This window comes from Nelusetta ayraudi, unplaced genomic scaffold (assembly GCF_046127955.1).
Source record: "Nelusetta ayraudi isolate G7.1 ecotype Tasmania unplaced genomic scaffold, CSIRO-AGI_Nayr_v1 ptg000050l, whole genome shotgun sequence".
Lineage (NCBI taxonomy): Eukaryota > Metazoa > Chordata > Actinopteri > Tetraodontiformes > Monacanthidae > Nelusetta > Nelusetta ayraudi.
The window spans coordinates 2,139,872-2,163,357 of record NW_027466100.1 but is presented as its reverse complement, the minus strand read 5'-3'; the positions used below and the strand labels follow the sequence as shown (position 1 = coordinate 2,163,357).

Here is a 23,486-nt window from a genome sequence, read left to right as displayed (position 1 = left end):
AAAGAAAGGAGATGGAACCCTAAACCACGAACACTAATTTTTACCCGTGCATGACTGCAGCCATGTGGGTAAAAAAAAAGAAATCTCTGGACGTTGGTGTTCCAAGGTTGAGAGACTTTAAACATGGCATTGTTTAGTGCCAGGCGGGTTGTGTCTGTTTCTAATAAGACTCGATTTCAGCAACGACACTCTGATGGTGTAGACGTGAAAACAAGGATCCATCTGGAAAAGTTCTGGCTGCTGGTAGTGGTGTGGGAGATGTTTCACACTTTGTCCCCTTAGTGCCAACCAGGTAGGCTGTGGAATCTGATGGATGTGAGCATCAGTTAGATCCCGCAGCCTACCTGATTATTGCTGCTAAGCACGTCCATCTCTCTATGACCACAGTGTACCGTCTTCTGCAGGATAACGCACCCTGCCGCAAAGCTCAAATGGCCTAAAACTGGTTTCTTAAATTCGATGAAGTCCAGCGACCATCACAGCCTCTCGGATCTCAATCCCACAGAGCACTTTTGGGATGTGGCGGTAAACGGGGGATGGTAACGTCTCATTATGGTCCAACGCCTTGTTGAATCTTTGCCACAAAGAAGTGGCAAAAAAGGATTTTGAAATAATTGCAAAGGTAGAAATTTGTTTTTGAAAATCATACAAATCTATGTGATGTAAATATTAAACAAGAAGTACAAAGACCATTATTTTACGTGCGGCCCACAGCTGAAATTAAGCCATAATTGTCATGGCCCTAAATATAGTCCTACATGAATTAAGCAATGCTTTGTCTCAACCATTTCAGCTTCCCGAGGCGCAACAAATTTATGCAAATTGCCACTTCCTCGTTGGTGAAAGCCATGTCAGATAAAATAGCAAATGATATCCATTCCCTCTAAATTAACCAGCAATTTATTCAATTATCAGCGTGTTAACGTGTGAGCGGAAATGCAAGGAGCAGGAGATGGAGAGACAAGGAGAGGGGAGGGAGAGCGAGGAGAGAGGCCTTTGGGGATGACCATAAATATCTCTGACTCATCTTAGTTTATTTGCGCTGTAAAGAGACTTGCTCTGGTATGTTTCCATTTTCTAGTACAGTGCGTGCATCTTATCAGCGGCCGTTACCTTCACTCCTCGCGCCGCCACGCTCGCATAAATATCGCCGCATCATACGGCACGCAGATCCCTCATGCCTCGGCCGATGCAGGCTGCACATCTATTGAAGGCTCAAGGCTCAACTTGTCTTCTGCATTTTTACACATTAAATAAAATACGCACTCAGTTACAACACACTCAGTTAATAATAAACGATATTCATAATAATAACATATAATAAACACTTGAGGTTTAGAGAACTAAAAATTGAGCAACATGGTGAGAAACAGGTTTTGTTAAAAAACGTGTATGTTTGATTATTACAGATTTTCTTTACGGTTTCTTTCCAAATCTCTATGGTCAGTTCGAAAACAGGGCAGCAGCAAGACAGATAGCAGCACGCTATCTATGGCGCAACAGTACCGTGCACCAATGTATAATGTGAAGTGTTCGTGTCCACAGGCAAAGTTGGTCCCACACACATTCAGAGGTCAGATCGCTCCCGGGCAAAGGGCGCTAACCTGCTGAACCACACTCTCCTCTACATCACCCCATCACTCTTTATATGGCAGTGGAGAGGAGAGGAGGCAGAGAACGGAGCTGCATTCTCAGATGGATTAGTGCACGGCTCTTATGTCTGTGTATGTATTCTCTGCTGGAGCATAAAACAACGGCGCTCCCCATAAACAGCTGTAACAAAGTCATAGAAATATATAGATATACATAGATATAGATATAACATATATAAACACTGTCTAGCGACAGCAGCACCATTATTATTGCATCTTCAATTACTATCTCAAGAGAAACTCATTTAAATCCTCGTTTCTAAACGTGAGACACAAAAAAAAGACAAGGATCACAGAAAAAGATCCAAGACGGTTGCCTTTAGAAATACAAAAATGTATAAATATTTTTGTTTGAAATTCCTTAATGACATATGCTTTCAGTGCATAAATGCCTTCCATCTAACAATTACAACACAGGCGGAAACGATGCTGCCCACTGCAATCAGCACCATCGTCCACACCTGCCACTGTGCTGCCCTGCAATCAAGCCGAGCAGCCATCACCTGCTGTCCCCTCTTTCTTTCTCTCTGCCAGAATTTACACGTCCCTGTTATGATTCTTTGCTTGTGACCCGTCTGATCTGTTTCTGCCCCAGTAAATCATCTCGCTATTTTGACTCTGACAGCGCTCGCTGCCAGCTCCCTGCCTGCTCCCCGTCTGGCCGCTTCCCTCTGCTTGTGACATCGGCTACGATCCCGCTGCACGTCTTCATGCTCATTTCTGATTTTCTTCTGAAATACCTTTCTTTTTTTGCATAGCTGTTGACATTCTGATTAAAATATGACTGCCATGAGCGTGAAAATGGACCGGGTCTACAGAAGCAAATACGGAAGCCCTTCCTGTCTGAGTGTGCCTAACAATTTTAAAGTTGCCATGCAATGATGAGAAAATGTTCCCGCTTTCTTTTCACTGACTTGCTCTGTCATTTGCAATGCCTGTTTCATCAATTGCATCATTTGATCTCTCCGAGTCCAGTCCAGAATCATGGCGTCTGTTGCAACTTTGTGATGTAAAAATTGCAAAATGCAACATGAGCGTTTAGACTAGGGGTGTCAAACTCAAATAAGCAGCGGGGCAAAATTTAAAACTTGGACAAAGTTGTGGGCCAACATTGATATTTATTGAAAAAAATCTTCCTCTAGATAGAACAGTGAAGCGTTCTATATGGACCCAAACAGGTTTTGCTTCAACCTGAACATAAAACAAGCAAAGCTTAATATGATACAATAAATAACTTAATATTGCACACATGCAAATTTTAACTTAAAAAAAAAAACTCATTAAAATAAATAAAATGTAAATAAAAATTGCATGCTTTTTGATTCTTTTTTTGCTTCTGATTCAAATTTCACAGTAAACTTTTTCCACAGGCTAATAATATATTTAAAACCAATATAACAACTTAAGCAATTAAGTAATAATAATAATGTCTTTCAATGAACGTCCTTGTCCTCATTAAGGCACCAAAATACCAGTAGAGCATTCTGGGATTTGTAGTTTTAGCAGTACATGCTGTATAATACCTGCGGCTCAGCACTGGTAGTGATTTTTATTGCTTAGTGGGCCAAATATAATTACACTGCGGGCCAAATTTGGCTCGCGGGACAGAGTTTGACACCTATGGTTTAGACTGAAGTTACATTGCAAAACATCAGCTATATATGAAAGTTTTGACCAAACATTAGAAGAAGAAGAAGAAGGAGAAGAAGAGAGTCAGTCTCTCTCTCTGTATGGCCTCTTTGCACTGAATGCATTTCGAGTATGCGTGTCAAACTGTCCCACCAACATTGTCGCAGATCATTGTCCATTTTCAACAGATCATATGGTGGTGAAACACCATATAAAAAACAGTGCAGCCAACACTTTAGGTTTGCTCTCTGCTCATACCACAACGCACATACAAAGATTCTTGAAAGGGAACAAAATAAGAGAAACACGTCCATGCAAAGTTCTAACCAACAAAGCACTCTCATTAAGAATTATGAACCTAATAAGTCAAGCATGTCCAACGAGAGGAGTAAATCCCTGCAACCATAAAATGTATCAGTATTTCACTCACATGACTGCTGAATGGAATGGAGCGATTTAATTAATGGAGATGCAGATGTTTTCTGTGCACCTTATGATTAACGACTGACAAATCTAGGAAAGAGGATTCAGGCCACAAGAAGAGAAAAAAATATGACAGGAAGGAGATTTTTATTTAAGCTTTCCTTTTGAATGATAAGTTGAAATTTCTTAAATAAAGTCAAAATTTCGTGAAAAAAGTCTACGTAAAAAAAAGACGACATTTCGTGAATAAAGTCGACATTAAAAAAAGACGAAAACAGGTGTATCCCACAACGTTCACACACAGTAATCTAATCAGGAAACCGGCGAAAACGGAAGTACCGCACTAGACTTGGCCGCAGAGCCTTTCGACTTTAATCACGAAATTGGAAAATTGAAAAAAGAAATTCTCTTCTTGTTGTCCTAATCCTCTTCTGTACAAATCAGATAAATGCTCGAAGAATGTAAATAAAATGCGACAACAGGTTTTTTTTTTTAAGATAAAAAGCTCCCTCAAAAATATGGCGGACAATATTGAAAGCAAGAATCAAATGGCATTGGGAGGATTCCTTTTTTTTAAAAAAAATTCACCACTACTAATTACACGAAAGTGTTTGCCCAGGAGCCTGAGCTTGCCGTTTCCCACAACCACCTGAGTGCTTGTGTGTGTGAGAAAGCACACGCTCGAGTGTGTGGCACTGAGCCTGCAGTCACATGAGTCAGAATGACATCATGCATGTCTGATATCTGTGTGCCACCACAAAGCTAACAGCACAACAAACAATGCAAACCGCAAGCGTTAACGTCCGTGCCAGCACACACCATATGCAGCGTGTTGGAGGACACACACACACACGCACGCACACGCACGCACACACATACACACACACACGCACAAAGCGAAGCAAGGCAAAGGGAAGCAGCCAATCTGTGGCTGGAAACCGAAATGGAAATCAAACGATGAGCAGCGGCCACGGTGAGACAGTTTTTTACGCGCAACGGCACGTTATGCCATCCGCGCACATTAAAAGCGAGCGTGTGTATTTCCAAAGGGCTTCCCACGTCCATCCCCTGCTGCACGGCCCTCCCCCCACGTTCCATCCGTCCCTTGCGAACTCCCCTTCTTCTCCTGTCTGTATGGATCAGTCAGTGCCATCCAGCCACGAGGGGTGAGGCCATCCCGCACTCGCTCACTGCTGCTCCACCGCCCACTTCTGCAGGTTTGTGCTCACACAATTGTGTGTGTGTGTGTGTGTGTGTGTGTGTGTGTGTGTGTGTGTGTGTAGATTCACATTAGGATGTACATTAGGATGTTAGCGCACTGTTTGGCTTGAGGTTTGTTAAAGATATTCCAGTATTATACATTTTGAGATTTTTCTTTCAAAAGCCCCCATTCTAGTGTGGGTAAAAGTGGATTAGCTTTCTAAATCTCTTCAGGTCTAAAAAGTGGTGGGTTATAAGTGAGGTCCTAGTGGCCTTTGTGACATCACAAAGGGGTGGTTTTAAGCCTTACATTTTCAGCACATATTTTTTTTTGAAAAGTGGAGTCAGGAAAAATAAGTAAAAGACGGTGTTCTCTCATTTTTGACCTGCTTTTTCAACATTGGTCAAGGTCAAGGAACACACAGCAAAGAAACCAACTGCGTCATGAATCGTCCTACATCACATTTGAACTTCTACCATATTTTCTGCCAAAACTGGTCACATATTTTAGCCTGCATGCTATACAGATAAGAATTTGACCCAACAAAAGCATATGTGTTTGTGCGTGTTGCTGTCTGCAGAGTGCTGTGGAGGCAGGCAGGATTTGAGCAAGAATGCAGATGCCACCCTGCCAAGGAAAACACTTTGGGTGGAGGTCATCTTCAGTGTACCCACACTACCAACTAAATCTCTTCATGGAAAAAAAAAGAAAAAGAAAACCTTGGACAGATCATTTGTTGCATAAGCGGTGTATTCCTTAAAACAATCCAGAGGACTGCTGGAGTCAAGCTCCCCATACAACATGCAGATAATAGACAACAGTCCAGTTGTTAACGGTTGTGAGGACAGGCAACTATCTCACAAAGCATCAGGTTAAGTATAATCTAATTATTGTGGCACTGCAGTTTGCCTCATGTGATGTCGTTTAGAGAATTATCTTATCTTCTTTACTGTTTGAGAGTAAAGCGCAAATGATTAATCAACTTCAATCGATTAAAACAAAATTTGATGACAAGTTTTCCGAAATGAGTCTTTGTAGTAGGATAGATATTTTTATATGTCCTATTACTTTTATACTATTTGTGAATGTCATATCAACTGTTGTTGTTTTCCATTTGCCAGGAATGTTTTTTTCACTTTGTTGTGTATATTTTAACATTATTCAATTGAAAAAAAAATAAATAAATAAATTGTGAGTCTCCAGCAGAGCCCCATGACCCTGAGCTCGGAAGAAGCAGGTATTGAAAATGGATGGATGGATGGATGGATGGATGGATGGAAATTGTGGGTAGATTAATCATCACAAAATCATTATCAAATCAGTAACTGAATATCTGTTTCAGAGTTTCCTACTGTACATCTTTGAGAAGTAATAATCAAGTGATAAGCACGTAATAGGTAATACTTTCCATTGTATGAGTATGAGAGCTGATTAGAGCCAAGCTGTGTATTCTTATCTCAGTGGAAAAAAAAACAACAGTTCTGTCTCTTCTATTTCGCATGCATCTGCGTTCATCTTTTGTTTGTTTGTTTGTTTGTTTGCCAACATGCATTCCATTATAAAGTGAGTGTACCTGTGAAGGGGACACTGACACTGCTAACGCTAGCCTGGAGACATAATGTGTGTATGTCTGGAGGCACATGTGCGACACGGTGGCTGTCGTGGAAAACGCAAACAATGGCTGATTCAGGGAAAGAATATTAACCCCCAAAGCCAAAAGTGGTTGGCCACACATGGACAGCGTCTACATGAAGGTCTGCCAGCGTGTGAGCAACAGCCCAAGTGAGAGAGCGCTCAGTGGGAACTGCACACACACACACACACACACACACACACACATGCACACACACACACACACACACACACATGTACACACTCTGCAAACGCACGTTCACGATAACAAGCGGGGACAGTGGTGGTGTGAGCCGCAAATGAGCGGTTACGTTAAGTGACTAAACACATACTTCTACCGTCAGCTCCACAGGAGGCCACAGTCCAGACATTGCCGCTGCTCCCAGCCGTTAGACACGCACACAGACAGGCAAACACACTGCGAGGATAACGCAGGGACACATTGGCACTCCGGGGAAAAACACCTGACGCATGGAACCTGAGAAGCTGCTGTCCACAGTTACATAGAGAGGTATTAACGAGGCAATAGCATCATGAAAGTCAAGACCTTCACTTCCGACAGTACACCTAAAACAGCATTTCACTGAGACGAGACCTGAGGATGTAAATTACATTGTTCTGGTCCTGGTGAGGAGTCTTTAGTACCTCGTTCATTTACATGATCGACTTTATGAGCATAAAGAAGAAAAGTAGCCAAGATGGACACCAGCTGTCAGCTCAGAGAAAACTTGAGCTGCTTCGCCCCTTCTGATCATCTTTGACAAGAACCACTGTAAACTGGCGGCGGCCCCTCGTTGGCTGCTTGTCACGCTGAAGCGCTGGGCGACTGTGATCCGTCAGAGGGCTCGTCTTCACTGCGAGTCGCCAGCGTTGGCACCGAAGGCACGTATTTACACTGGAAACCACTTTGCTATTGCTCATTTGTGGCGATCCGAACGCACATTTCACATCCACCAATGAATCATATCAACAGCACTTACTAACCGGTAAGTGAAACTGCTGCAGAAGAAGGCCGGAGGCAATCAACCTGGCTGCTGGTTCAGGTGCTGCAGGACTATTTATACACATTGTACATTACTAATAACATTAAACTGAAAAAGAATTAAAATTTGCTTTGAAAAATTCATTTAAAAAAGCAAAAACACGAGTGCCATCCATGAGAATTAATGAGGCCACGTACGTTAGTTAGGCGTTAAGGATAGTTAAGCACTTTCTAGGACACTGCGAGTCTATGGGAAGAAGGACAGGCAAATAAAACCTGCAAAAGAATGGACTTCAGAAATTACAATTAATTGTTGGGCATTTTGTGATTAGGAGCTTCGTGTAAATGCAATGCGCACACTGCGGCATTGCAAATACGCTGATGTGTGGTGTGCACGTGCGAGACACTGAGCACATGGTCATGTGAGCTATATGGTCACTATGCCAGAGTTTAGTCTCCATACAAAGCTGTTTCCATCAAACTATTTGTCCATTAGCTCTGATTTGTACAAACACTAAAACCAGCTCAAGCAAGCAGGCCTGCTTTCCATAATGAGAGGATGTTGTTTCAACTGATGCTAATTCCATATATTTTCTAACAACAGCGATATTCTTCTCAATTGGCGTGAAGAAGCTTTATGAAAATACACTATATGCAATAGAGTAAATAAATACTGCATATACTATGAGACAAGACAGGTGTATGTCTCATAGACATTTCCCTGACTAATGTGGCACCAATTTTTCATTTGGTTTCTTCAATCAGGTAGAAGTTTAACAAAAACGCATCAAGCACCCCTTCACTTTGTCAGGGCTGTCATTACACAATGAGGAGAGGAAACTGCCGACCCTCTGGCTTGAAACTCATTTGTCCAATTAAAAAAACAAGGCCAATTACAGATGTTTAGGCAATCCACACAAAGCACCTCCTGCCATTGAACTACTGACATCCTTCATCCGACTCCTCTAGGCGTCCAAACGGCCCTGTGAATTTATCTCGCGGGCAGCCATTTCGCTCTTTACATATTTGTGTCCTTTTGTCCCCGGTAAAATAAATAGCGCTGCCGCTCCAGGGTTACGCAATGACAGCGGCACGGAGGGGAGAAAACGCTCCGTAGCGGACGCATTCCGCCGCATGTTGCCTCGTGAAAGGATGAGACGCATGAATCACGCGCACCGCGGAAAGGTCATTGTTTCGCTCAGCTACCTTCAGCAGGAGCCGCCCGGGGTGTCAAGTCTCACGTAGACAAGACAGAAATGACCTTAACGCAAAGGCAAGAAGGGATCCAGATCCCTCGGACGAGGCGGGCGCGGAGGGGACCCGGGTGAGCGGGGTGGGCTGCATGGGGCCAGTTCATTAAACAGAGGCGGAACGGCGGAGCAGCAAGGTAGGCAGGCAGGAGGGCCGTGCGGGGGAAACCAGTGTGATCCGCTAACAGGGTTTGTCGTCTCCCACGGCCTTGACTGAGCGAGTGAGCATGTGTTTGTATGTGTGTGTGTGCGTGTGTGTGCGCACTTCATCCTTTTACTTACATCCAAGATTGAAATCTCTTGGCTTGTGTTGCGCCAGAGGAGCAAACTGCTTCCTGTTTATAGTGAGATGCATTTAATGGTCCCTTATCATGACAAACGTTGCCTTCCCATTACTTCCTCACGACGTGTATCTCAAGTAAGAAAAGAAAAATCATTTACTTCTCTCACTTGATTACGGAATACAAAAAACATGCATATCTGCAAATCTGCCCTTTGTGATGTCAGAAAGGGCTCAGGCCGATGTCATCCAAACCAACCTATGCTGCTATGAGTTTGTCTTCTTCCAAAAATGCTGAGTGTGCCAATAAGCATTGGTTTTAGTGAAGTTTCTTTTTTCAGGAGGCTATAAACAGAGGGCTAAATGTGTTGGACAACCAATCAATCAAAACAGAAAATAAGTATACACCTGTAGACAAAGAGAGCTGTTTATTGTAACTTGGCTAAACATGCCAATGCGTTTCAGCCACAGTCTTTTTTTTTTTCTTTTTCTTTTTATCCTTGCCCTGACGAAGGCCAGTGTGGCTGAAACACGTTGGCATGTTCTAAATGGATTAGCCAGGTTACAAGACAGGCTTTTGATGTATCACCCTCATCTGCAAGCGTTTCCTGGATCTCCCTGATCTACCTGAGGGATCCTCCATTTTGCCACACCCAAGCAGCACTCCATGCAGAAAATAAGTACAATCTGGAAGCTCTGACCAGGAAGCTAGCAGCTCTCTTCCTCAGGCCTCTCTGACTTTGCAAAGCTAACTATCTTCCAAGTCACAGTTGTCAGTGCGTTCACCTTTCAGGAGTTAAGCAAGTAAGTTTATCGAATGACACAAAAACTGTCCCCACGTTCACGGAGGGGCGTCCTGCTCATCCTAAATTCAGCACTCAGTCAAACTGAAAACCACTCAGCTTTGTCAGTGCGCCGCCGCTGAAACCTGCTCGCAGTTGACTGACATAATTTGATCCTTGCTCGCTTCACACACCGGGCCACTCGGCACCGCCTCTCAGGTTTCATATCAGCCCGCAGCCCACCTGTGAGGCCCGCAGAGCAGAGCGGTGTGAAATGGCAATCTTCTGACGTCGTAAAGAACTTAGCTCAGCATTTTTTTTCTCTCCTGTGACTACAGCATGTGCTCTGTAGAACAACCTAGCCAAGCTGGCACACCTGCCCTACAAAGCATCCAAGTGTTCAACCTATGTCTAAAAAAAAAAAAAGGAAAAGAATGCATTATTCACCTTCTGGTTACGCTGCAGAATTCAAGCACAAAGCAAAAAACGCGCTTGACAAGGACTGCGCTCAGCAAAAACATGCACTCCGCCACTGTAAAAGGTTTTGATGAAGGCCAGAATTCAATGGCGATACACCGGTGGTGTTGAATTTACAGTACACGCAATTATCAAACATGACTTGTCTTCTTCGTGAGCTCCATCAATGGACGAGTGAGTCAAATTAACAGCACTGCGTCTCTATCCATTACATTGAGTTTCACAACCATAAGTGGAGGACAAGGGTTGGAAAAAAAAGAGGGGGAGGGGATTATAATGCAACCGCTCTGTTTAATCAACCAACGCAATGTGACCATTATGAAAGCCCTCGTCCAACTGGGCATCTTTGTTCAACGGCGTACAAACAGGACGCAGCACTTTGAGGCTTTGAGACCACATTTGACGCTGAAAATCAAACTGGCAATACGACATCCAACAACCTGGAGCAGGTGAACCACTATTTCCAAAGTCATGAGTGAATTACGCGATAGCTTGCAGCATCTCTCAGACTTACGTCTCTGTTTAGGCTGCAGTGAAAGAAATATAAACATTTTGCCCCCCACCAATCTAATATCCTGAGTACTCTCACTGACCAGAAGGAGGGGAAGAAAATACATCCCTGAACTGCACAGTTCATCCAGCAACATTATCAGCAACATCAGTGCTGCAGTATGAATGATTTTGGAAAATTAGCCTATTGCCAGCAATTATCCGTGGCTGTTGATTTGGGGTCGGATGGCGGCGTGACACACAGTGACAACTCAGGTTCTGGGTCTTGATAAGTAAATCCGTATCTCCATCCACCACAAAGTCCGCCGCCAACAGGCTTCTTCCCAACAAACTGATATTAATTAGACAGGCACTTTTGAAATCACTCCGCCCAGCAGTTGCGTCTGGAATGTATTTCCAGCTGTGCATTAGCATTGGAAACAACTGGGTCAAATTATTATTTCTTAGTATGGAGAAAGTGCAGGTTGTCCATAACAGTGTTTTGTCTGTATTGAATTGTGTATTTGTTTGTTTTTTGTTTTTTTGCTTTTTGTTTTCTTCACTGAGCAGCCAAAGTCTCTCCAAATCTCAAAGAAACAGCCGCTGATAACTAAAGGGAACGCACCGACTCACGTGACAACAGGGATTACGGCAAGAAGCCAATTTGCCAACACGTCCAACTATCCCTTTAATGCCTTCAATTTTAAAATCACAATTACTGCAGGGCCTTTGGAGTAATGAAAGTCACAATTTGATGGGAACAGTCGCTTCAAAATGAGCTCACCACAGAAAATGGGCGAAAAGGCGACTATATATAGCCTGATGGGCTTTGGTCATGTCTGGCTGATAGCTGCTTAAGGAAGGTCAATATTAACGCAGGCACAATTGCTATTGAATTCTATAAAGCAAAAAAAAAGGGGGGGGGGGGGGGACTGCGCAGAAACACTAAAGGACAAACACACAACAGTGAACGGCAACATTTTGAACAATCTCAGATGTGCAGGTGTTTGGTAACATCCTTCCAGATTCTTACTCTCTGCGGCTTATATAAGATCCACATTTACAGACACTGCACTGTACGCACTGCGAGCCAGCCTCATAAAGCGTTATGTCCCAGATGGCCTACTTTCCTCCCCGTGTCCCATCGCTATGTAAACAAACACCTTGAGGTCACCCTCCAGGAGGTCGGACCGAAGTCGCGCAACGCACTTTAAAGTAGTCCAGCAACACTTCCAGCCCCGACAATACCGGCCGTGACACATTTTACGTGACAGCGGTAACCTTGCGCTGACTGCTCTGGGACACGGCTCTCAAGAATATTCAAATGTCTGCAGACACGCTGTATAAGCTGCTCATGAATCATTTAATACAGGGGATAATTCCGCCCGTGTACGGGGCACATTCTGCACGTTGGCCTGGCTGCCACAGAGTGCACCCAACCCTCGGCCGCGAGACGATGCTTACGACACTGCATCACCCGCAATTCATCACACTTGCGCGTAAACGCACGAGGTGCACCGAAGTGCTGCAATGATGGGGAAATTCTAAAAATAGAAGGCTGCATAAAAAAACCTCTGTGCAGGGAAGCTATGGCATGATAAAGCACCAACGGGAGTGTTTGCGTTTCTGTGTAGGCACAGCAGATACTTCAAATCTGCATGAGAAAGCAAAACAGCAAAGAGCAGGTCCGCCAGCAACGCTTCGCAAAAAAATCTCAGGCTTCGAGCTTCATCAGCTGAATACATCTCAAGAGGTGTGCAACAAATTTGGCGGAAAACGACAACTTGCTTCTTTTTTTTTTTTTTGTCCATTATTTCACATTTAGCACAATGCTTGAGAGGACGTAAACAGTCTACTCACCAGATCGTGGTTGGTGGAGTTGGAATCGTCTTCAGGGAAGGGGACATAGACAGCTAAGGCCATACAGTTGGCAAAAATAGCAATTAATATAAAGATATCGAAAGGCCTGACAAAAGAGGGTTAAGGAAAATAAGGAAGTGGTGAAAAATAATGAAAATAATCCATCAATCTCAGATGTGAGCCTGGTAACGAGACAGTTGTAACGTGTGAGTAAACTCTTCATAAACATATTGCACTTTCAGATTAGGAGTCACTCAAGCAAAACAGGTCCCCTACACTGAATCCCCCATTTATACGTGGGTTTTAAAAGGCAGAACAAATCCGCACATAATCTTATTCATTGGCTCTATGAGATCACTATGACTTTTTAATCGTATCATGTATCGGCCTTCACTCGTTACGGCCAACATTTAAAATTAAAACATTCAAGTCCTTAAATGTTTTACATCTTACAGTGAGGAGGTCAAACGGCATTGACGGCACAGGCGATCATGAAACACGCCTTTCGATGGCGATGGCTCTGAGTATAACTATGAAGATAATGGTGCAATTGAAATACATTTCACCCTTTCAGCCTTTCCGAAGGACATTTGCAGGGCGGTAACTTATTTAATCTGTTGGCAACATATAAAACATTAATTACTAGCTCCTGTTTGTTTATGTTAGCGTTTATGCTACTACAATTACCTCACCTACTTCAAGAAATAATTGGCAATATAGCCAGATTGGGCTGCGTGTGCTTGGAACATTGTTTACATAATAATATTGCTCATCAGTGTGGATGCACCCTTTGCTTCTGCTGTAGTTATTGTTGGCAGTTATCTTTCTGAGTGCGGTAGGCCCTCTAAAGCAAAGTTACACAGTTTCACAGTTGGCTGCAATGGAATCTTATATCACTATGATGTAAAGGGAATAAAAGGAAATAAAATTGCAAAACCAGGGGTATGTGACCGCAAAATACAGCCACCGCCTCACAGGAGGAAAGGATCTGCAGGCCACTGTTACCAGCTCTGCTATCATCTCATAATCAAAAACACTCATTCAAACAAGACTTCTTTAAAGTGATTTACACAAAAAAGGGACATATTTTTAAACAACAACTCCACAAAATTGAGAAATGCCACAGTGTCATTTAAATAATCTTCTGGCTTCAAGTGGAATAATTTTAGTTTTTAGCCACTAAAACAACTATATACATTTACAAATAATAACTATTATACTAATGAAGTATTTAAATGTGCATAAAGAACATGTCAACTTACAAGGAGGAGGAGATGAGCGTATTGCACCAAGTGGGACAACAGAAAACTTAGCAGCACAGAAATTAGCATAATTTGCTAAATTCCGTGCTGCTAAATCTTGCACAGTGGGTCTGCAAGTATTCTACATAGGCTGTCAAGATTTTACATCTGGTTAATCCAACACAGATTAATATGTTGCCCCAGTTTCACTTGAAAGTATATGTACCTCCTCATAAAAGCTCAAAAGTCATTATTCAAAATTGCATTTAACAGCAGACAAAACGTGGACACAGCCCACTGGAGTGTCACACGGCTGTTCATTCACTTCTCTATGTTCCGCAGCAAAAAGGTAAGGATGTAATGACTTTCATTTAATCTTCCATGCAAAGCCCTTGTGACTGGGCCTCCAATTAACACTGTAGTTTATATGGGACCCAGAGGGGAGATTCAAAGAGTATAGCAAGCACTATTGCCGATCAAAACAGTACAAAAATCACTTTGTAGTTAAAAAAAAAAAACAAACAACTAATTATTGGAGACAAAGGCAATCAATCGCTTCACAAGAAAAATGCTTGCTGCCTCAATTTTGGGGTTTTAAAGTAGCCTAATGGTATTACTTTGAAAAATAACAAAGATATAATATGATGCAGTGTTGATACCAGACCAAGAATTTAATAACAAGTCTAAACACTAGACTGGTATTTGTGTTATTATTGCACTGATTTATTAGAAAACGTCTTCAGAATCCTTTCTTGTATCAGCAACTGAAATTCTAAATGTGAGTTTGAGGTAAATTTTAAGAAGTCTTGATATTTTACATTGGCATGCTGCTTTGCTTGATGAATTTCCATCGATATTAATCAACTACTGGTACGACTACTCCTGCCAACACTGACGTGTTTAAAATACTTGAAAATACTTGACGACCGAAACTCCAGACTTCTGTCAATGTCATAGTTGCAGCGGTACGGAGACGCTGAGAAGAACACAGAGTAAAGGATACTTCCACTCCACCAGGCTGATGCAGGCCCTGCGTATGGGGTTGTTGAGGTTGAGGCAGAACAGAGCCCTCGGTGGCCTGCTGTTGGCATTACTGCCTTGCTTCTTGCTTTTGGCATACTGCTGCCGCTTCTTCTGCGCCAACGCGCCCGCCGGGATGGTCGTGGATGTGGGGGCAGGCTGGGCTGCGGGAGCCGGTGGCGGCGGCGGAGGTGGAGCCGCAGGGGCTGGGGCCGCCGCAGGAGCCGGGGTCGAGGCCGGAGGGGCCTCGGGCTGCGCTGCGGGGGCGGGGTCTGGGGTGGGCCCGTTGGCGCTCATGGTGCGGGCGTGGCTCCGTGAGGAGCATCCAGCAGCATGGATCTGCCGGGGTAGACAGGGAGGCTGAAGAAGGGCAGAGTCGTCTGACCAGTGTGCTGGCACGTCACCAGGGGTAGTGACTCTGGTGCTGCTGGCATACTTTGCCTCTGGAAAAGGAAGCAAAGGTCACAGATATGGCATCAGTGTGAGACACAAGGAAGAGTAATTGGAGATTTTGAAGATTTTGAGGGAGCAATTGTCGTTTTTTGTTTTTTTTCTCACAGGCAGAGCCACACAACAATGGACCTGTTTATCAACGCCGATGAGTATATGTATAATGTACTGTACATACGAGCATATGGCAAAGCATAGGATTATATGATGAAGCTGCCAATGCACTACTTTGAAGTAATCAGGTTCTAACATTGCCAATCATACTTAAGTTTGGGATTAAAAAGAAAACAAAACATAAAAAACACACTTTTTTAGTCTTTTGGTCAAGGATGACAAAATATTTAAATCTAACACATTTGTTTTGCTCGTATTATAATGAACAAACAATTTAAGTCTAATCGCATCTTGAAAAGATAAGCATCCGATAAGAATCACAATACGGCTAAATCTCAAATTACTCTTAGTTGCTTTATCCAATAAGAAAATAAAAAAACAGTTGACCGTTGGGCGAACTTTAGTGTCCGACTTTATGGTCAACAGATCAGCCTTTAATGTGCCTATAGAGCAGAGCCAAGAGTAGTGCTCTGCATTCACACCACATCCAGAGCGGTGATGAAGCTGGAACATAACATTGTGTGACGTGGAGTTGCATAGCTCGATATGTTGTGGTGTCATATCGCAGAGCAGACACAGTACGGCCCTGAACTGCAGCAGCCGAGATGTTGAGCCACGCTCAACTTCAGGTGCTGGACAAGGGCCGCAGGGCATCTTAGTGCAAATGAATTGAAGCTGATGGTATTCTCAGACTAGTTCGGGACTCTGCCTTGGCCTTGAGACCTTCCTCATAATACATGGCAGAGATGTCACATTCACTCACACCTGAAGGCAGCATTCACGATCTGAATAAAATTGTGTTTGGTGAAATTGTCCTTTAAAATAATTCACTGCTTGATGGCTCAGTGAAAGCGAGTCAAAATAAAACAAGGGCTCCTTGGTGACCTGACAAAAATGTTGCAGATGAGTCCAAATCCATTCCCAAAAACGTTCTATAAAACTAAGCATGGGGGGGGGGGGAATAAACGTGCAGCTCAAACATGCTCATGCAGATTCAGAGATGCCACTCATGAGACATCACTCAGTTCACATCAGATGTGTAAGTCCTTGAACTGCTGAGGGCCCAGAGGAAGAAACACAAAAGGTCACATAGCAGTGATGCTCTAGAATTAATCATCACAGCACATAGGGTGGAAAACTGGACCAGCAGCGTGTGTGTGTGTGTGTGTGTGTGTGTGTGTGTGTGTGTGTGTGTGTGTGTGTGTGTGTGTGATTAACAGTGTCATCTGCATCTTATGGTTTTCCATCCCTGCATCCTCTTTGTGCTACAAGGCTACCTCGGTGGGGCCGAGGCTAATGCAGCCTCAAAATGTGAACAATGCGTCTGAAATGTGCCCCCCTTTTTTGCGGAATAGCTGCTGCATCGACAACGTCGAGCGTTTTTGCCCGTGATGAGGAGAGAGAAAAAAAATGAACAGTGTCGTAGCCGTGAGTGTCTCGTGGCAACATAAATAATCATGCACCGTCCTAGCGTTTCTCCTTGGACGCCAAAATGGAATAGAATATGGAAGAAAGAAAAAAAAAAAATCTCTCTCCCCCCCTACCCCCCCTCCCCACCTCCGTACAGAAAAATATGATAATAAAAGAGCCCGGAGTCCGGGCGCTCATGGTGGAAATTGAGCAAAACTAAGCAGTCCGATGATCCTGCGCTGCTCAGCAGAAAACAGCTGGCAACGTTAATACAACAACCCCAATCAGCGAGGCTCCTTCTCTGAGGGCTAATATAGTGGACGGTGCACATGACAGCGGCATTAAAAAAAAATAAATAAATAAATAAATCCTCATTACTATCTCCGTGCGTGGAGAAAACGCAGCTAGGCTAAAAGGCTAACTTCACCGTCCGCGCTCTACCTTTTCCACTGAAGACCTCCCGGTTGAGACGACACGGTCCCGGTTGCTCCGGTGGGCCGAAAACGCAGCTCCAATCTCGAACGTGGGCTTAGAGAGCCATCGGCAGGTTACGCGCAGAGCCCGCGCGTCAATCTAGAGCTCTTCCATGGTGACAAGCCAAGCGGGGAGCTGGAGACGAGAGAGTTGCGCACCAGACAACAGAGCATCCTCGTCCGTCCGCCTGCCTGCCTGCCTGCCTGGCTGCCTGGCTGCCTGTCGTCACGGCGCCAGAGGAGAGTGAAGCGAGCGGAGCACAAAGAGCGAATGTCTCCCCTCCTTCAGGTCCCGACTCTCCTCCTCTTCCTCCTCCTCCTCCTCCTTTCTCGTCGTCCTGCTGCTGCTGCTGCTGCTGCGGTGTCCAGCAGAGAGTGTGTGTCCTCAGCGTTACCTGCCCGCGGTCCCCCGCTACAGAAGGACACCTTTCACGCAGCCTGTCACATGCAGCGTCCATTCATCACGTGAAGGTCACTGTACTAAATGCCGAGGCTGAGCGAGCCTACTGCAGGCTGTCCATTTATTTGTACACGTTCGAAATCCATATGACATTTTGGACATGAAAAATAGCGAGAGATCATTGTTATTTATTATTTTTTTTGTTATATGCGCGCGCGCGCGCGCGCGCGCGCGTGTGTGTGTGTGTGTGTTCTGTTGAGCTGTTTAAACAGGCCGACACAGCACATGCTTTGTCCGGTTGTCCATGGTATGGATTTGTATTTGGTGTACAGGACAGACGCACTTAGGATACTTAATGATTTTTAATCTGTAGTTTGCAAGCGGTTGTCAAATTGACTTCCTGTAGGTCTCCCTCCATCTGAGAGATGGCCGACTACATGGAATTTTAGTAATGTAATAAGTGATGGTAGTTGGGTCTGTCCAGGCAGTTGTTGAATATACCAAGCCAAGTGTAAACTATGAGACAATAAATTTCCTTTTAGATGTACAGTTAATACAGCTCAAACAATATCTTTTTTATGATACTCATCCAAATAATAAAACTGAGAATTTTTTCGAGACTACTAAGACTAGCCTTGGTCCTTATGAGAAGTGGAAGACACTGCAGTTGTCACTCTGATTAATACATTAAAATTAACTTTATGTTCATACTGCAATGGCCACTGCAATGGCCACTGCTTCACCTCATCTCCTACTACAACAACTACGACGACTACTACTGTGTACCACGACAACTACTACCATTACTGCTTCTACTCTCAACTACTCCTATTACTACTACTACTACTACTGTGTACCACGACAACTACTACCATTACTGCTGCTACTCTCAACAGCCACTTAACAAGTCATTTAGTTTAGTTAGCACTTAGCTATTAAGCTAAATGTTGCAGGCGCTAGTTCGCACATAGCTGATCAGCCTGAACTTGTGTGTGAACTTGTGTGTAGAATACTCTCTCTGAACCTTGAACAATTCTGGTTTCTAACATTAATTACTATTGACTCTTGTGGTACCGTTGACTCTTTGACTGGAAACCTTTATTTTATAGCATAGCCAGAAACGCTTACGCTAACACAGGTGTTTCCATTAAGACTAATCAAGGTCTGGATGCTCCTCTTATTGCTGTTGACTCACTGCTAACGCTTCCACCCACTGAGAGGGATCCAGGAGCAATTGCAGGTCCAGGTCCAATCAACAATTTAGTACACTCAACCTGTTCTCAGTGTGTCATTGCCTTGACAACAGGAGTAAGGGCAGCATCGTTTAGAGACAATCGTAATGAGCCTTGATCAGTGTTGTTGGAAATGCCTGCGTTTTTTCCAGCCAAGACGACTGTTGTAATAAACAAACAAGTATCCAACTCCTATCACCCACATCTTCAGGTAATTTGTTGAAAGTGCGACTGGTGTGAAAAATGGTCCAATTGCACTTTCCTCTGGCAATGCACTCCCAGCTCTCACATCGCTACAGTTCGAACTACATTTCTCATTGGACCCCATGCTCCTGTTCACGATCGAAAGTAAGTTAACACCACCTCGGGTGATGCTGTTCTAAAATGTGTACATCTCTCCTGTTACAGCGGGCTTTCTTGAGCACACTCTGGGATATTTTATCATCAAAAAATCAATTCTAAAAAAATAGAGTTACATAAAAATCTAATTTTGTGTAATTATCTGTTTGTTGCATGCTTAATTTTCATTTCAATTCTTTTGATTTTTCAGCACAATTTTACTTAGTCCCTCAAAGTATAACATTGAATAAATACAGATATAAGATAAATAATAAGAGATAAAGGAGTATAAGGGGTGAAAATCTTACCTTTGCGGGACACCTGTGCCGAAGCCTCTGTATTATCCACACGTAACAGTGGCTAACGTAGAGGAGAACACACTCATCTTTATTCACTGGCTGACTGACTGGCTAGTGAGTGACTGCTGCAGCTTAGGGTGGAGGAGTGGAGAAAGACTGAGAAAGGAGGCGGCAACAAGGGCGTATCAACTTACCTGTCTGTCCAGGATAGCGGTTTCTGGAGGTGTCTTTTATTATTCACCTGTGAATGATGCATGTGTGTGCGTGCACGTGTGCGTGCATGCACGCATGCGCAGAGCGGAGCATTCAACACTGACTGATGATGGAAAAAAGAGTGGGGGAAAAATGCATTTTCCATAGTTATGATTATCCATAAAGCATCGACAAGCACGGAAGAACTGAGACTGCCCCTCGTCACCTCACCTTAATAACATGATTCATATTTTTAATCTAACTCGCTACTTATGTGTCACCTGTCACTGCAGTGACATTCTTCAGCTTTATTGCCATTGGCTTTGGCTGAGAAACAGTTTGAGCATTAAGGGTGGTGGGAAACTGAACGTTGAATACAGGAAAATAAACACCGCTGAAGGCTGCTGGCAGCGTTGTCACTTTGCGGGTAACCAAGCTTTCTCTTCTCCTCGTCTCAGGTCTTTATGCCCCACTCATCCGCAGTCGTCCAACCTCAGCCATACTAATGTTATTTATTTATTTTAATCTTTGCTTGTTCTTGACCCATTTTACTCTGCACTCGCAGCCCTTCTAGTACAAATGCGGCGTGGCGCTAGGTAGGGACGGTGGAAATAACAGCGACCTGTTTCAGAGCTGATACGAATGAGTGTTCAAGGTTTTATACTTTGTCAGGCTGCGTTTAAACAGCCCCTGCTTGCATTTAAACACAGTCTACAATGGGAAATTCATTTGACTCAAATTAGAGTAAAAACAGTGGGTGCAGTGGCCCTTGGGGACCAACGATGCCATTTGGCTCAGTACGTCAGTCTGCCCCCTCCTCCGATTTCATCTGCCTCTGTCTCTGCTCTCTTCCACCAAATTCTCCCAACATGCAGCAGCGCATTGAAAATGAGTCATCACGCTGGCTTCAGAGTTTTTTTTTCTTTTTTCACGATTTCTCATCCGACTGTTTCCATAAAGGCTTTAATACAACCGTGCAAGCAGCAAGGTTGACCATTACCATGTGAGACTCTGATTTTGTCCGATTTCTCTGCCCGGCCAGGCATGCAAAACCTGATCAGAGGCGCGCAGAAGCAAGAGCGCTGATGCAACAATCACTGATTTCTTTTTTTCTTCTTCGCTGTTGCATGTTTATGAGTGCCGCGCACGTGCTTCTGTGTGTGTTGCACGGGGCGCGTGCGTGTGTGCGTGCGTGCGTCGTTCGAGCTGCTGCTTGAAGGAGAGCAGTAGTGATGGAGCCTGAAAGCCCTGCAGCGCAGCTGTTCTCCCAGCGCATCGTCAACTTCACTGCTGAGCCCTCAACACACGCTCAGCCTTAACCCCTGCCTGCACACTCTGGTCTCCTCTCACAATCCTGCTCTCTCTTCTTTTCCTCCTCTTCCTCTCTCTCTTTCTCTCTCATTCTCTGCTTGTCGGAAGCGACATATCTGAATCTTCCTTTGGCCCCATTTTTTAAATGGTGCCATTATTTTCGCATGATTATTTCAGTCTTTACAAGCTGCATTCTGTCTCTTTGATCATTTAAAGGCCCATCCACATGTTTTTGCTTCCACGCCTTCACTCTCAGTCCAACTACGAGCGTCTGTTGGACCCGCGTCGTTCGTACCTTAATTATAAGTCCTCATTTTGTCCCGTGATTCAGAGAGTGCAGCCTAAAGGTGACAGACAGCTCTCAGAAGGGCAGGCGCCGTGTCATCGGGGTGACTGCAGAGCAATTTAAGGAAATGGAGTGATAAGAGCAAAGCGGAAGAGGCTCAAGCCTGAAGGAGTGACTGGCATTAAAGCGTTCCACCAAGATTCATGCATGTGTGCAGGAATCTATGCAAATGAGAATATTCCTGGGTCGGCGTGCATATGTGCACATGGCAGCGTGCACGGCTGCATGTGCACTCGTTGCAGGCCCGCTGTGCGTGCCTTTGCCGATTTGCGCCGCATGCGAAAGCCGCATAAACGTGTTGATGCTGACCGTGTTTTTTGTTTACCTGATCCCTGCATTGTGCTGAGAGAGTCACACACACGCTCCGTGTTATATTAAGGCACTGTTGCAAAAGTGGCCGCTTTGCTTTCCTCTTTTTTTTCCCAGCAGAAGAGATTAAAAATAGAAACATCCATGCTCTGTGAATGTACTTTCCCTCCAGGAAGTGAGCAGTTGAGGGTGTCTGAGATTGGCTGCAGACCATCACGTGGCATCTGCTTCACAGGCCCCCTATTGGCTGGCACCTGTGGGGCTGTGTGAAGAAAAGCTTTTCTGACAGGACCCAGGAGCCCAGAGGAGTTGCTGGAAACTGGGAGAAGGACAATGTCGGTGGAACCAGGAGAGCAGCGTGGGGTCTTTTTTCTTTTTTCTTTTTTTTTTTGAGGGATGGCATCATCACAGCTGCAAGCACAGAGGTGCTGGAACGTGACCTCCCATTTACAGCAAAGGGCAGGAATCCATCCACAGAGATGATCACATGGCTGGAGAGGAGCAGAGGGACGGGGGGGATGATGATCCATGGCAATGACACTCAGGGAGCATGTGTCATGTCCCCATAAGTTCACCTGATGCTTGTATTTGTTGTCATCCTGTGTTAGAGTCATCACAACCTCACACCTGTCCTCAGTTTGGGTTCATTTTCAACAGGGTATAAAAATTAATTTCGAAAAATAGCATTTACAAACATATTGCATTATTTGCAGAACAAATATGCAAAAGTTTGGCTTTTTTTTTGTCATTACATGACAAATTGGATGTAACTATCCTGTAAATGTACACTTTTAGGAAGGTGCCACTCGACGTTTATGGAGAGACAGTGCCCTCTAGTGTTGAATGTAAAGAATACCGGTGACCTCTGATAGTAGGCCACATAAAATGGAGCTAAGAAAAACAACTAATGTTCCTGCCACACAGTGATGTATTTTTCGATTGAAAATGTAATAATTGTTGAGAAAAAGAATACTTATGTCAACTTTTTTTCGTTGTTCCTCTTTTTAAAAAAAATGCACACAAAAAAAAATCTATTTTAACTTTGTCATTATGGGGTGCTGAGTATGTATTGATATTTAAAAAAAAATAAAAAATCACCAATAGCAGCATCAGGCTTTAACATGAAAATCACTGAAAAAGGAGTGTATGTGCGCGTGGATGTGTTTTTACAATCTACTCTTGCACGATGCAAAAACATCTACTTTGATTTTCATTGGATATGCACAAAAGATATTTCAAGTGTTCCACATGGAAACATCGCTGATGTCACTTACAAATGAATTCCTCTAGACTGCAAGCTTCAGATGACGGCCACTGAAAACTAGTTGAATGCATCAACATAGATTATCCTCTAGAGGGCAGGCCGACTCTGATTATCATGCGGCATATTTTTGCTGAGGCTGCAAATCTAGCGCTCATGAAGACAAAGATAGATAAATGAATAGATAAAGAAATACATTGTTTGCTTTATTATTGCTCTTATTATAATTATCACTATATTTTCATTAGTAGTATTAGAATTTACCAACTTGCAGCATGTAAAACACTTTCAATCTAATTTTATTTTTGATTTATATTATTATTTTTATTTGAAGATTTAAACTAAAGTGTAAATACAAGGATAACATTGTCTCAGTAAAAGGTTTGACGATAATAAATTGGGCGTTGCATTGTCCCTTCAGGAGTATGTATC

General features: G+C 43.7%; 1 protein-coding gene across 8 annotated transcripts in view; it reads right to left on the bottom strand.

Moving 5' to 3' along the window:
* The window catches only part of cacna1da (calcium channel, voltage-dependent, L type, alpha 1D subunit, a), a 63,864-nt gene extending 45,992 nt beyond the window's left edge, over positions 1-17,872 (bottom strand). For 4 of the 8 annotated variants that reach the window (XM_076037070.1, XM_076037076.1, XM_076037073.1 and 1 more), the window contains exons 1-3: positions 17,334-17,870; positions 14,902-15,361; positions 12,658-12,763 (exon numbers count right to left, since the gene is read on the bottom strand). In XM_076037070.1, the coding sequence (XP_075893185.1) occupies positions 12,658-12,763; positions 14,902-15,215 (420 nt within the window). In that variant the 5' untranslated portion in view covers positions 15,216-15,361; positions 17,334-17,870. Of the gene's footprint in view, positions 1-12,657; positions 12,764-14,901; positions 15,362-17,333 lie in introns of all 8 variants that reach the window. The other 4 variants (XM_076037069.1, XM_076037072.1, XM_076037071.1 and 1 more) reach the window with 3 other exon arrangements.
* Positions 17,873-23,486: the final 5,614 nt, after the last annotated feature.